The 15,555-nt window shown below is 36.2% G+C and overlaps 2 protein-coding genes across 2 annotated transcripts; one reads left to right on the forward strand and one right to left on the reverse strand.

Annotated features, from left to right (window-relative positions):
- Positions 1–447: 447 nt before the first annotated feature.
- LOC112182834 (serine/threonine-protein kinase PCRK1) lies at positions 448–4,033 on the reverse strand. The gene is made up of 5 exons (XM_024321384.2): positions 3,512–4,033; positions 2,487–2,897; positions 1,911–2,171; positions 1,326–1,448; positions 448–1,227 (listed from the first exon to the last, which is right to left on the reverse strand). Exons 2-5 carry the CDS (start codon positions 2,859–2,861, stop codon positions 694–696), a joined length of 1,293 nt encoding a protein of 430 aa, XP_024177152.1. The 5' UTR covers positions 2,862–2,897; positions 3,512–4,033; the 3' UTR covers positions 448–693.
- A 2,096-nt stretch (positions 4,034–6,129) lies between these two features.
- LOC112182360 (ABC transporter G family member 24) lies at positions 6,130–13,410 on the forward strand. Its single transcript, XM_024320845.2, has 14 exons — positions 6,130–6,689; positions 6,919–6,995; positions 7,229–7,501; positions 7,633–7,696; positions 7,787–7,933; positions 8,106–8,140; positions 8,309–8,382; positions 8,693–9,618; positions 10,112–10,408; positions 10,957–11,451; positions 11,975–12,123; positions 12,389–12,678; positions 12,770–12,903; positions 13,064–13,410. The coding sequence occupies exons 1-14, from the start codon at positions 6,457–6,459 to the stop codon at positions 13,218–13,220; spliced, it is 3,351 nt and encodes a 1,116-aa protein (XP_024176613.1). The 5' UTR covers positions 6,130–6,456; the 3' UTR covers positions 13,221–13,410.
- Positions 13,411–15,555: the final 2,145 nt, after the last annotated feature.

Here is a 15,555-nt window from a genome sequence, read left to right on the forward strand (position 1 = left end):
TTTTCTTTTTTGTCATGTGGACTCCCTATCAAGGCTTTATGAATCAGGAAATATAATCGTAATTAAGATTACCCTGATCCTCCATCAATTAGGAACAAGCTTCTGCTTTGTAGTACTTCCCTCAATGGATTTTTTTTTTTTTTTTTTTAGCAGCTCAATAGAAGGATAAGAGAGAATCCCCCCAAAATTTATTTATAAAAAAAAAAAAAGGATGGAGGGGGACTAAGCCAATACCTCTCTGACCTCCCTCAATTTAGTATTCCTTTACTGATTTCAGAAAGAGAGCTCTAATTTTTTTTTTTTTCTCAGAGAACTTGGGATTTAATTTCTACAAACTTTGTTGAAGACATTTATGTCACCAAATGCTAGTTGAGGTTAACATGGATTAACATGTTAAGACTAAAATCAACCGGCATCACGTAGATAAAATTGAGAAGGTACAAAGTGTAAGACAAAGATACTTATATATATTAGGTAGGAAGAAAGGTTACATTTGTGATGTGCTATAGCAGCCTATGCAATGATCTTATACCCTTAATCTAAAATCTCCCCTGGGAGCCTCTAAGAGTTTTTGCTTCAAGAGGCCAACAATTATACAACTTGAACACTTCCATTTACAATTTCACTACTATATGAGCCAGCTTCTCCCATGACAACCAAAACAGTTATAACAATGATCCTGTTGTGCTTCCATCAACATGTCTTCAATATCTTGGGTCTCCATATTTGCAAATTCAAGCAACCATTCTCTCCAATAAGTGGATCCACAAACTTCCTTCTCAAAATCTCCCTTTTGGATTCTGTCAAAAATTCATCTTTGGAGTGCTCTAAACTCTCTGAAGGGAGTTTTTGAGGGCTTCCCATATCTGTTGTCGTCTCCACAATTCTATTTATCATCTCCAGTACTTCACTCATTTTAGGACGTGATCTCGGCTGTCTAACCAAGCACCGGTTGGCCACAGCTGCTAGCTTTTGTGCAGCCTTGAGGGAATACTTCCCTTCGAGCCTTGGATCCATAATAAGCTGAAACTTTTTTGAATCTGCAGACAGATGTGCTCTCACCCATTCCAAGAGCTTTTGCTCATTCTTGGGGCGGTTTCGGTCCACAGGCCGCCTTCCTGTGATGAGTTCAAAAAGGAAAATGCCGTAACTCCACACATCACTTTTCGACGTGAGATGTCCTGTTTGAATGTATTCAGGAGCTGCATATCCAACTGTTCCAACAACCTGTATAATGCCAATATGTCATGTTTGATGAATATTAATATAAGAATAGATTCTAAGGTGTTGTATGCAAGTATAATCTGGTGTATAAGGGAACATACGGCAGTAGAGACGTGGCTCACTCCGTCTGAAGGCCCCAGCCGTGCTAATCCAAAGTCAGATAACTTTGCATTCCAATGTTCATCCAAAAGTATGTTTGAAGACTTGAAATCCCTGAAGATAATCTGTGCCAGAAATGGTATTTTTTTGGTAAGAAAGTAAATCAGTGGAAGTATATTGGACACTAATATCCAAGGGAAAATCATCCGGAAAAGCTACCAAATGTAAAGACCTGAAGAAGAGTTAATGCATATGGACCAGGGCACAACTATTTAAGGGTCATGAAGAAGAGTTATAGACAGATGACAAACTGTATCATTCTTCTTCGCCAAAATTTGTACTTTCTTGTACTCTAGTAAAGCATTTACAGCCCTTTTCCACTTGAAAATTCTGTTTACTTCTAGAAAATAACAAGCGAGCTCCTTAAAGTAACTAGGAGTTGCTCTGCCAATGGTTTTAGGCTATAAATCGGTGCTGTTAAAAGCTTTACCATATTGAAGATAAGCACTTTCTCATTTCGTACTAATTTATATTTTCTAGATGATACTACAACTGAGATTCTGTAGTTTATCAACCATTTAAAGTACCTGAAATTCCATTTCTTCATGGAGGTATGCTAATCCTCGAGCAGCATCCTGTGCTATTTTGACTCTTGTGACCCAAGGGAGTGCAATCTGAAACCGGCTTGTTAAGTGATCTTGTACACTCCTGTTGGGCATGTATTCATATATCAGGAGCCTCTGGATCCCTCTTTCATCATCCTCAGCGCAGTAGCCCAGTAATTTGACAAGATTTTGATGCTCAACAATCCCTAAAACATTAACTTCAGTCACCCACTCTTTGTGGCCCTGTTACAGAAAAGCCAGTAGAAATATCAAACACCTAAAGACAACTTTCCAAATTGAACGAATGTTTCAATTCATTCTAATAGCTTTCACACTATCACAACCATAATGAGTAAGACAACTGTACAAGTCAGTATCTTCAAAGTTTGAGATATTTAGGTTGATATCAAAACTTCCTCATCTTTTATGTGAACTATTGGAATGCTTTGAAATAATGAATCATCTTGTTAACATAATTAATCCACCTATAACTTTTACCACAATGCAGAAAACTTGTTTGAATAACATCATTTTCAAACATAGAAGAAGAACACTTGCCTGCAATCCCCTTTTACTCAGTTGTTTAACAGCGACATCTATCTTCTTATGTGGATCTTGTGCACTCCTGATGATACCTCTATACACACCACCAAACCCACCCTCTCCAAGCATGAGGGAGAGGCTAAAATTCTTTGTTGCTGCTTTCAGCTCCGCACATGTGAATTCTCTTAGGTTGCTCTGTCTTTGAGACATTGCTGCAAATGATTTGACAGAGGATGTTGTGCTAAATTCCGAGACATCCTGAGAATTAAACTCTGATCTTCTTGGATCGCGATCAAGTGAAAAGAAAGAGGAAGTGGAATGACCAGAAGGAGACTTGGTAGTCTTTGGTTCATCATTCTTCTCTTTGTTGTAGAAATAAAAACACTTCATTGTCTGCAGAAAAGCTGATTGCTTTGCTCACCAAATCTGCAACAGATAAACAGATATTTGAAGTATTTCACATTTAAAAGTACTACCCTTATGTATGAAAATGAAATCCAAATCTTTGTACCCCAATTGCCTCTTCACATATTCTATTAGCAATCTAAATGGTCCAAATAATTCATCATAAACACAAAAAATAATGATCTTTCACATTGAAAACTTATACCTGCCAAAGATTATCAAATAAACTTGAATTCGACTATTTCTTGTCTACTACTAATCAAACATTCCAAAATATCAAATTTCAGTTACTAGGTCAACCTAGATTTTCATGCCAGAAACAAAAACGCCTTTGACCTTGACGATCAAGTAACCTTTTATCTGGTCAGTCATTTCTTTCACCTAAACAGTAAGGCACCAGAAAATAAAGGGAAAGATAGCCTACAATTCAAGGGTCACTCGGTCAAATCATTTGTCAAAATTTTCTAAAACTCAGAGTCCCATTTTTGATCAATTGAATTCTCACCAACAGTTTAGTTCATTAACATGACATCCCAATTTCTTTGAATTCTAAGACACCAAATGAAGGAAAAGCAAGAAAACTCACATCATTATCCAAAACAGAACTCAAAAGTAGACAAATTCAAAGAACTCACCTCTCACAAATGTTCACCTCCAATGGAAGACTGGTTGCCAAACCTCTGGACGATATCAATTCTGAAAAGAGACCTGAAATCATGTAAAGAGGTCTAAGAGTATTCCAGAAAACAACGAGCTTTCCATGATCTAAGGCAAGTCAATACAGGGCAGCGGGGTCTAGCTCACCAACTAAGAACCCCATTGGAAACCAAAAAAGGAAAAACTAAAAAGGAGTCGCTTTACAAAAATAGATATAACAGACGGGAGCAAAAGACACCCAAAATATTAATAAAGGAAGATTGTGAAAGCGAATAAACGAGTGAGAAGCTTGGATGGATAGGTTCGGTAGCTTTGTTTAAAAGAAAGGGAAAGGTGAAAAGAGAAGAGAAGGAGCCATGAAGCTAAGGCAAAACAGAACGAGTCATCATCTGCAAACTGCAAAGTGGCAATCTAGGGGTTGGTTTATTTAATGGGTTTACAATTTTTCAAAAAGTCGTTGAAAGTTGGAGAGCACTTCCCTCCCTACTTTCTGATTCTTCTCTGTGGTACCCTACAAATCCCATAACTTCAGAAATAATGTACTTTCGACAGGAGAAGGTAGAAGTTGCACATGAGAATATATATGTTTTATTCGCCAGATTGTTATGAACATGGAAGATGATGATACTTTGTCCCCTTTACCATCTAGAAGTGTTAATACGTGGCTTGTACATAGGAACATAGATTAGAACATAAAGGATCATGATTTGTCCCTAAACATAGATTAACTTGACTCAAGTATTCAAATTTCCATCAAAAAGTTCTGTTTGTCTCTTCAATTACGCTGATTTAACCAATTCCAGTAACTCGGTTTAATTTAGTGTAGTTTGCGTTTGGTACTCTGATTTGTATTTTAAATGAAGAAAAAAAACTTATCAATATATGAAGTAATTATTTGACCATCAATAGAAATTCTTAAGCGTTGCCTGTTTTATATAACAATCTCTCTCAGATGTAACCCACCATCATAAGGCCTACATCACTGTGAGAGAGGTGCCGTACATAAGAACCTTGAGGTGGCCGGTGGGTCTGTGATATGTATATCCCAAGTTTGATTATTGCATGGAGGGATTATTCTGAGCCTATATGCCTGCCACCTAAATCAGATTCTAGATTGATATTCTCAATCATCCCTCACAACAGCAATATAATACTTCTCTTCTCTCGTTGACGAAAAAATAGCAATACTTTATAATCTGCAACTTCGTGTGCATCAATTATCTGAACCCTAAAAAAATCAGCAATGTGTACAATATTGTTCCAGCTATCATCACACTGAATAGTGAAGAAGTTATCAATATTTTAGCTCTAGGAAAGTCCTGCTTTTCCTTTTTAGATTGTAGAGAGATATATTTCTCTCGGTTATTGAACTTTTCAGAGATGGTAGATTCAACTTTAATTCGTTTCTCAATTGTAAAGATGAGTCATTTTCAAAAAAGCTTTTTTGCATTATTTCACACAGTTCTCAAGCCATCGCTCTTTGGTACCCTCGGTTTGATAACCAAACCAAGTAGCAAGAGTTCTTCTTGGTCAAAAAGGTGTAGGTATGTATTCACACTCCAGGGTGCAAACTCCATGTTTATCATTGCCCACATTTATAATAAGCAACAGATATTGCATAGTGCAAACTCTATGTTGTCATTGCTCACATTCTTTTCAATTATGATGGATTAAACACTCAAATAAACTTTCGTGACTAAATCAAATCAACGGAATCAATTGGTATTATGCGCCCTTTTGATTATATTTTAGTTTGGCTCCAAAAGAAAAGAAAAATTGCAGCATAATTAATCATGGGAGTGATTCAATTGTAATCTTAAACTGAAAATTCATTAGATCGCTTCTCAAGGAATACAAATATAATTGTATAAGGGTAAGAACAAGAAATAAATTAGAAATGAATCATGAACCTTTAAAGTGAATGGCCACTCAATCCAAGCTTAAGTCTTTTGCATTACATCTCAATTTTGGTATTCTTTCAAGGGGCAAGAAACTATTTTACCGGGACTATTTGAGAGAGTGTAGGGATCTAAGCTTTATATAGAGAATTTGATATTTTGTAACCTCCCATAAAGGAAACAATTTAAATCCAAATTTCTATTATAATTGCATATCTTAATAGGTTAACTTAATAACTAAGTCATATTAGAGTCCTACTTTATTTACTTGGATGCACCATAAATAAAATATCTAAGATTAAAGTCTCAAGATTCTTCAATTATTTATTCCGCATAAATTGATAAATTATTGATGACTCAATGTAAACTAATGATAAAATCCACTTTAGTCTTACATCAATATTCAATATTCTAACCTCAAGTTAGCTTACCGCTGCATTATCATGAGTTCGGTGCTATCTACAAGTAAAACCCTAGTCTGAAAACCTTCACGAATCATTCAAAGTCCTTGAATGAAACACGCATAGTGAAGTAAAGTACACACAACCTCAATTAACAATGATTGTCGATCGTCTTGTAGGGCTTTGTATTCCTTTATGGCTTATTACAAGTAAATGACATAACGTCAATATTACATTATTCCATACAACCTACAATCATGTAACACGCCTATGCCTCAATACCTCATTGCCTCCCAAATGGCAAAAGATCTCAGATTTTTCTTCTTCGACTTTCTTTCTTTTTTTCTCCTTTTCAGACAGACAACAAAACAAGACTTGTCTGGGAGCCGGCATTAATTAAGCTAAGAAGTAGTAGTTCGGACGTGGTTTTTGTTTACATCTCTGTTGTCTTACCCACGTTGTCTTTGCATTTCATTTAATTTGACTCCGAAACCCAAAAGCCAGATGCTCTGTCTCTCAATCTCTCTCTCTCTCTCTCAACCTTCTAACAATCCCACTTCAATATCCAAGTCCCACATTGAATCCTCTCCAAATTCTACAACCCATTAGTCTCAACCATCCAAAATGAGCTTGAAGAAGCTCAAAGCTTCAAACTTTGGCTCATTTCTTGTACTGGGAATCTTAGCTTTGAGCTTGGTTAACTTGGTGCAGAGCCAAGATGTGGATGACTATGATGGAATTGACAACCCTGCAGTTCTTCCATTGATCACTCAGATTGTGTATGGAAGAATTTCAAATGTTACAGCAGTTCTCAGTAGGGAGATTAGCAATCGTTCCAGCTTCTGTGTGAAAGACCCGTAAGCACTTTTGTACTTGACTATATGTTTGAGAAAATGCCTGAAAGAAAGTAAAGTAGAGAACTTTGAAGGATATAGAATTGGCCAATTGGTGTGAGAAGTCAATTCAGATTAGTTTATGCTTTTACTGCTTATATTTACTGGACTAGACTGTTGGGATTGTTTATTGGTAGATAGGTTGTCAGAGGTTGAATGTGGATTGATTTTGGTGGTCATTTTGTTGTTCTAGGGAAGCTGATTGGAACCAGGCATTTAATTTTTCGAACAATTTGGAGTTCTTAACTTCATGCATTCAAAAGACTAAAGGTATGAAAGTACTTGTAATTACAAAGAATAGTGAATGTTGCTCTGTCTGGTTCTTTAGTGATGTAGAGGATGGAAAAATTTGAAACTTTTAAGCATTGGGTTTATCTTGGCAATCAAATATAGATGTTTTCATGCTTCTTCATTGCACTTACAGGATTGATTATTTAGCAATGTACTTGTGAATTTGGGCTGGTTATAATTTCTCTTTCCTGGTGGTTGTTATGGCTTAATAGGAGATATTACTCAGCGCTTGTGTACAGCAGCAGAGATGAGGTTTTATTTCAACAATTTCTTTGTAAAGGCTGAGAGTGCAAATTACTTGAAACCTAACCAGAACTGTAATATAACCTCCTGGGTTTCTGGGTGTGAGCCAGGATGGGCTTGTAGTGTTGGCCAAGATCAGCAGGTTGACCTCAAAAATGCACAGAACGTGCCTCCTAGAACTCAGAACTGCCAGCCTTGTTGTGAGGGTTTCTTTTGTCCCCATGGTCTCACATGCATGATACGTGAGTTATCGAATATTTAGTAATCAGTACTTCCTTTCTTAATGATTGAAACCCTTTGGATATCTTTTGTTTCTAATGTAATGTATCTGATTATTCCTTTCTTTCTGCCAATTGATGTCATGCTCTTGAAGCTTGCCCATCGGGTGCTTACTGTCCCATGGCAACCCTGAACAGAGCAACCGGTATTTGTGAACCGTAAGTTCAGATTCCAGCTTTAGCAATCGCTGTTTATGGTGTTCAACAGCCTATAAGGTCGGAAAATTATACTTTGATATGCTTCTGCAGGTACATTTACCAGCTACCTCCTGGGCAACCAAACCATACTTGTGGAGGAGCAAATATATGGGCTGATGTTGTGAGTAGTGGTGAATTATTCTGTTCAGCTGGATCATATTGTCCAACCACTGTGAAAAGAATTCCTTGCAGTAGTGGGTATTAAGTTTCATCCCTGCTTATTTATCAAACTTGTTGACTCTTTAGTGAGTTGCAATCTCCTTATATTTCTGTGTAATGGTTTGACTATGCTTTTGATGATAAATCAAATTTGAATTGGTAAATAGTATTCTAAGCGATTAAATCCTTTTTACTTTTCATGCAATTGCAGACATTACTGCCGGATGGGTTCTACAGATGAGAAACGTAAGTTTCATGGTAGTTTATATTTAGAACAAAATTTTCATATGTCCCTAATTGCAGTGTGTTTAATGATCATGACATCTTGTCCCACCTGGAATTTTGACTTTAGTTTCTGTAGTACTTCATTCTGCATAACAGACCTTTCATTATTTTATGTTTGTCATGTTGCAGGCTGTTTCAAGTTGACTTCCTGTGATGCAAACACTGCAAATCAAAATATTCATGCATACGGGATAATGCTTATTGTAAGTTTGCACTCTATTTCAGAAACAAAAAACTTGACATCTGCAGGCTCCATAGACCCACATGATTGATTATTTATGTAGAATGCACACTGCCTATATGATGGGCTTTCTGAAAAAAAAGAAAACAAAGTTTTGAAGTCTTTTAAAAACCTGATATTTTGCATTCTCTTTACTTTGTTTTGTACACTTCTCAATTCTGTAGTATACTTGAGGAAGCATACTTATAGCTTGGCAGTTGGCACAACCTCACAAGTGAAAATAAGCACCAATAACATAGTCTGAAATTTATGCTCTTCAATTGCTCATGCAGGCAGCTTTGATCACTCTGCTGCTCATTATTTACAATTGTTCTGACCAAGTACTCATCACTAGGGGGAGGAGACTGGCCAAATCTCGGGAGAAAGCAGCCAAAAGTGCAAGGGAAATGGCCAAAGCACGCCAAAGATGGAAAGGTGCAAAAGATGCTGCTAAGAAGCATGCAAGTGGTTTGCAAGCTCATTTATCACGCACATTTTCTCGGAAAAAGGACACTCAAGATCCTGAGAAACTTAAGATTTTGAATGAGCCAAAACCGGACATGGATGATGATCTGCCTACACCTCCACAGCCAAGTAGATCAAATGTCTCACCATCCACATCTGTGCCACCAAAGGGAAAGAAAAAGGAACCTAGTGAGCTCATGCAGATTATGCGTAAAATTGAAGATGACCCGGAGAATTATAAAGGTTTCAGTATTGGAGGTGAGGACACAAATGTAGGAAATGTGCCGAAAGGAAAGCAAATACATACTCATACACAAATCTTCGATTATGCTTATGCTCAGATTGAGAAAGAGAAGGCTCAGCAGCAAGACTACAAGGATCTTACCTTCTCTGGGGTGGTTAAAATGGCTACTAACAATGAAGTACGGAAAAGGCCTCTAATTGAGATTTCTTTCAAGGACCTTACACTGACTTTGAAATCAAAAAATAAGCATCTACTGAGGTGTGTAACTGGTAAAATAAAGCCCGGCCGCATTACTGCAGTCATGGGTCCATCAGGGGCTGGAAAAACAACATTTCTTTCTGCCCTAGCTGGAAAAGCGATTGGATGCAATATGACTGGTTTAATTCTTGTAAATGGTAGGAATGTATCAATCCATTCATATAAGAAAATCATAGGTTTTGTGCCACAAGATGATATTGTGCATGGAAACTTGACCGTGGAAGAGAATCTATGGTTCAGTGCAAAGTGCAGGTATGCCAGATTCAGTTCTCTGCTAATTTCTCTCCAATAGCTGATATCATTCCACATTCATATCTTTGCTATATTTGGAATTTTGTTGTTGTAGTTTCTCATCAACCTGTACTGAAAGGTTTTCTATGAAGCAGTGATGTTCACATCAACCCCAAACACTCACAGTGTGGAACTTTGATTTTTGCTTGGAATATGCTGATGTCCTGGACCACTAGCTTTTAATTACAAAACAAAGCTAATAGCCCAGAGAAAAGCATAGTTGTTTAAATGCTTTGGAATAGTTAGCCTTTTTTAACATTTCAAAATTCTGATTTTGAATTTCTCTTGGTTGCATCAATACTCTTTTCTTTCTATTAAATCCTGAATGGCTATATTCAGGACTTCCAAAGAAGCTTGAGTGGAAAGAGGGTCAATATATAATGTCCCATTATATGCATTTTGTGAATTTTATCAATTACTTTACTGACTCCTGCTATTTTTTTTTATTTTGAAGGTTATCAGTGGACTTATCAAAACCAGATAAAGTTCTAGTGGTTGAAAGAGCTATCGAGTCCTTAGGGCTCCAGACGGTACGTGATTCCTTGGTTGGAACAGTAGAAAAGCGAGGGATATCTGGAGGCCAGAGGAAACGTGTAAATGTTGGTTTGGAAATGGTTATGGAACCTTCACTTTTGATTTTGGATGAACCCACATCTGGTTTGGACAGTGCCTCTTCTCAGCTACTTCTTAGAGCACTTAGACGGGAAGCTCTTGAAGGGGTAAACATCTGCATGGTGGTTCACCAACCTAGGTAACCTTCCGAAACAAGGCTTTTTGTACTTTGAAAATCCACTGTCTAGAGTTCTCTTTTGTTGTGGAATGAGTCCTTGTATAGTTGTATTCTGGTTCAAAATGTCTGTCTTGAATAATGGTACTAGAACAATATACATCTCTTATTAGTGGAATGGGAGCTTTGGGTCTATTACATATATACAACCACATAGTGTGCAGTATTTTATTATTTATTTATTTATTATTATTATTATTATTATTATTTTATGCTGGTGGAGTTTAAGACGCTCACCAAGATGATATGCAATGCAGAAAAAAATGTGCCTAATTCATTAAGCCACATGACCTTTAACTGTGTTAGATTGAGGCATCTAGGCTCTTTCTACTTTTCTTTGGATCCTTGAATGTGCCAAGCAAGCCTTAGTGATACCCCTCAATTAAAGATAATGCTTCAGAATTTTTTGTAGATTGTCCAGTTCGAAATTGTTTTATTTTTATTTTTTCTTTCTTTCTTTTTAATAATTAGTAGTATCAGTTAATCACTAATGCGTAACATTTCTGCTTCAGCTATGCCTTGTTCAAGATGTTTGATGAGTTAGTACTCCTGGCAAAAGGTGGCCTAACTGTCTATCATGGATCAGCAAAGCAAGTAGAAGAATACTTCTCAAGCCTTGGGATCAATGTCCCAGACCGCATCAACCCTCCGGACCACTACATTGACATTTTGGAGGGTATGGTAACAACAGAAAGAAGTTCAGGAGTGAATTATAGAGATCTTCCCCTCAGATGGATGCTTTATAATGGGTACTCAGTACCCCCCGATATGAGGCCAAGTGCTGCTCAACTTGAATTGCCCTCAATGGATGAAAATTTAATTCATGAAACTAATCCTGATGGTGCTCAGATAGAGGAACAATCTTTTGCTGAAGAGTTATGGCAAGATGTAAGAACTAATGTGGAGCTGCATCGTGAGAAGATACGTCTCAATTTCTTGAAATCTAAGGATATGTCTAACCGGAGAACTCCAGGTGTATTTCTGCAATACAGATACTTCCTAGGAAGGTAAATATAATCAATAATTTAGACATGCATTTAAATATTACATATTTATCAGATAATTGCCTTATCTTGGAAAACATATATGGTATCCCATACATCTCAAATGCTTGTCAGAAGTGTCTTTTAGCTAGTCTACCTTTACAATTAAGTTCTGAGAGATTTTCTCAAAGCAGCCTGATTTCCTGAAATTGCAAGTGTTCTTTTTAAGCATTTTTGAACCACTCAAGCAAGCTTTCTTTTTCTTTTTCCTTCCGAGTTGTTAATTTGAGAACCATATTGGTCTATCCGATGTGTTGTATACAGTAGGTCTTTGACTTGCCTACTTCCCGTGACATTTACCTACAACTTGGAAACATTATAAACATGCCATATCTTTTCTGCCATGCTGGTAAATATCTTTTCATTGGATGACTATGAGTTCTCCCCTGAGAGAAGATAGATATAAGTATTAGATATTATCTAAATGATTTTGTACACTTCTTTAAATTACCAATTCTTGATCTTCTTTATAATCATGTCATGTCAGACTTGGTAAGCAGAGACTTAGAGAAGCTCGGATACAGGCAGTAGATTATTTGATTTTATTACTTGCTGGAGCCTGCTTAGGATCACTTGCAAAAGTGAGCGATCAGAACTTTGGTGCACTTGGTTACACATACACCATCATTGCAGTTTGTAAGTACAATCAGCTATAAGTTGCTTTCTTCATTTCTAGACACAAGGTGCTCCAAGTTACTGATATTTTTTCATTAAGAGACATTATATAATTTATATTAGTATTAATGTTGGTGCAATCTGAAAGATGCATTCCTACATTGTTTATTAATGTCATTTTCTTTGCTTTAATAAGTCGGTTTTATTGCTAATGCAAGTTTAACTTCAATCATGCATATGTATAAAGTATTTGTTTCCTTACCATGAGTCTTGTTGTTTATTTCAGCTCTACTGTGTAAGATTGCGGCTTTGAGATCATTTTCCCTGGATAGATTACAATATTGGAGAGAGAGCGCATCTGGGATGAGCAGCTTGGCTTATTTTCTTGCTAAGGATACAGTCGACCATTTTAATACATTGATCAAACCTTTCGTGTATCTGTCCATGTTCTACTTCTTCACCAACCCAAGATCTAGCTTTGCAGATAATTATGTTGTTCTGCTCTGCCTTGTGTACTGTGTAACTGGCATAGCCTATGCACTAGCAATATTTTTCGAACAAGGTGCAGCCCAGCTAGTAAGTAAAAGAAACACTCAAAAGACTCTTGCTCAGCATTCAGTTTTGCACATTAATCTGATATTTTACTGACGAGCTGTTATTCTTGCAGTCATCGGTCCTCCTTCCAGTTGTTTTGACACTTATAGCAACACGGCCTCAAGATGGTCAGATTCTAAAGAATTTAGCCAATGTCTGCTACCCTAAGTGGGCTTTGGAAGCATTTGTGATTGCAAATGCTGAAAGGTACTGCACGATTTCCCCCTCTCTAAAGAAATTAATTGCAGCTGTACCCTACTGATAACATCAATCAGGATGCAACATGCTCTTGATAGTGTACGGAATTTTGTACTTTGGTGAGTTTCTCTGATCTCAACATCAATGAACTATTTCCTTTGTGCTACAGGTATTCTGGAGTATGGCTAATAACTCGGTGCGGGGCACTTTTGGAAAGTGGCTATAATCTGAATGATTGGAGTCTTTGTATAATAGTCCTCATCTTCACAGGGTTTGTTAGCCGTGTGATAGCTTTCCTTTGCATGGTGACTTTTCAGAAGAAGTGAGATCAGGGATCACCAATAGCATTATACAAATTTATTGAAGTGTTTGATGTGATGTCAGCCTTCGAATTCTCATAGAAATACAGAAAGATTCCCAGAATTTTTGAGCGAGTGAACTGGCTTTAACATTACCAAAGAAGTATGTAAATGATTTCTTGAGGACAAATGAAAGAAATTTATCTATTTTCAGAAATTGGAGAAAACCAATAAAATGGTACGGGTTTTTATCATGGGTGGGGTCTAAATTTTCTTGAACCGGACAAAATGGTATCCAAACTTTTAAAAGAATCAATTAGGTACCTGAACTTACAAAAACATATCATTTAAGTATTTTGGTCAACTTTCTATCAAATCTCCGTTAAAATTGGGGGTAAATTTGACATTTCAACACACTTTTTAGAATTGGAATACGACTAATCCAAAATACTGGAGGAGAGAATGATAGAGAGCTCCTAACTTTTTTTTTTTGCTTGAAAGAAAAACAAAAGTATGTAAAATGTCTGTTTTGCCCTCAATTTTAACGGAGAGTGGATGAAGATTTGACAAAAGTACCTAAGTAACGCGTTTTTGTAAGTTCAAATACCTAATTGATCACTTTAAAAGTCTGGATACTATTTTTTCCGATTCAAGAAAGTTTAAACTCTACCCATGATAATAACTCAAATTGTACAAACTCCACTCTGAATGGATCATGATTGGACTCGATATCGGATTTGCTTGGTTATGCAGGGGAAAGGGTGCAACTGAGGCAGTCACATGAGGCCACCAATTTTAATATTACACAATATAATCAGAACTTTCGTCAAGTAGAGTGTGTTAGAGAAGGTTGTGTTGAGCCTTGTAATGTGGAGAATTGATGGCAGCATAATATGCGACGTTAATATTGTTAATTTCTATGCATTATTTGTTAGGTTATTATATTTTCTAGCAATTTATTTGTTTTTATGTTCATTACTTTGATTGGAGCAAATATGAAAACAAGATATTTGACGCGTGGAATTAAAAGAAAGTTAGAAGTCCTAACCGATAAGGAATCTCTAATGGATTGAGGGTATACTATGCATCACGCATGGTACTGCACAAAGAATCAACGTTCCCTCACAAATTTCCCATTAACCTTAAAAAAACGTATAAGTACCTTTTAGCAAATCTTCAGCTGCGTGAAATCCCTCAACACCAATATGGCATAAACATGACCGATCTCATTATCTTTCCAACCCCAATGATGAAAACATGGACTCGCTTTGCATTAAAAAACAAATCCAACTCAAATACACAAGAATTAAACAAATTTGTTATGATTTTGAAGAGAAAGAGCTAGATTTATTTTGCAATTAATGGTGACATGTGATTATTGCTTGAATCTTCTATGTTAGAAATGTGTGAACCTTCTTGATAGAAATGGTACATGGGGTAATATTGCAAAATATTGACATTTCTATCAATATTTTGTATGGCCTTCAAGCTTACATACAAAATATATATATATATATATATATATATATATATATTTGAAGAATTTTTTTTATGTCAGTGATTTTATGATTATGTAAGACACATTCTTCAACAGGCATCAAGAGTTAATTTTGCATCCATACTTGATGTGAAGGCAATTTTACACTCTTGAATTGCAGGAACCACCTGCATGACCACAATATAGAAAAAGTTCATATTAATCTTCCGAAGTTTTTAAAAATATTTAACTGTTTGTGTATGGCTATGTGCTCCTTACTTTTTGAAATCTCCCATGAGTTTTTGAATAAGATTCTTAAACATTTCCTCTAACCTCTTGAGTTGTCTAGAAGGGCTCGAGATGTAGCGGAAGTCATCCAAATGCATATAAACGTGGTTCATCACCTAACATTATTTTTTATATTTTTTATGTTGTAATGGATGAAGATGTTGCAATATCTTCGGACTAAGGAAGATGTCGTAGTCTATAGTAAATGTATGATTACTGAGGTAATAGCTCTACTGATGGGATTTTGCTAATGTTATGCACTTGAATGGTGTGTTTAGCTCGTTCTTAATTTGAATGTACATGTAAATTAAAGAACAATAACCTTGAAATCAAAAGAAGTAACATTCGAACGGGCTTCTTTTATGAATTTGGTGAAGGAATAAAAGTTTATGTCTATAACAGATAATTAAATGCCTCAGTTCATTCTTAATAGGAAACATATTTACAGTAAATGAAGTCATAACTCTTATTTTTACTTTGATATAAGCAGTGTTGTGTTCTTCATTATTGTCCAATGCATAAACCTTCTAAATGCATAAATATAGGAGCTTCAAAAGTTAACATACATTCATATATATATAAGCTTCTTAGCACTTG

This window comes from Rosa chinensis, chromosome 1 (assembly GCF_002994745.2).
Source record: "Rosa chinensis cultivar Old Blush chromosome 1, RchiOBHm-V2, whole genome shotgun sequence".
In the NCBI taxonomy this organism is placed as follows: domain Eukaryota; kingdom Viridiplantae; phylum Streptophyta; class Magnoliopsida; order Rosales; family Rosaceae; genus Rosa; species Rosa chinensis.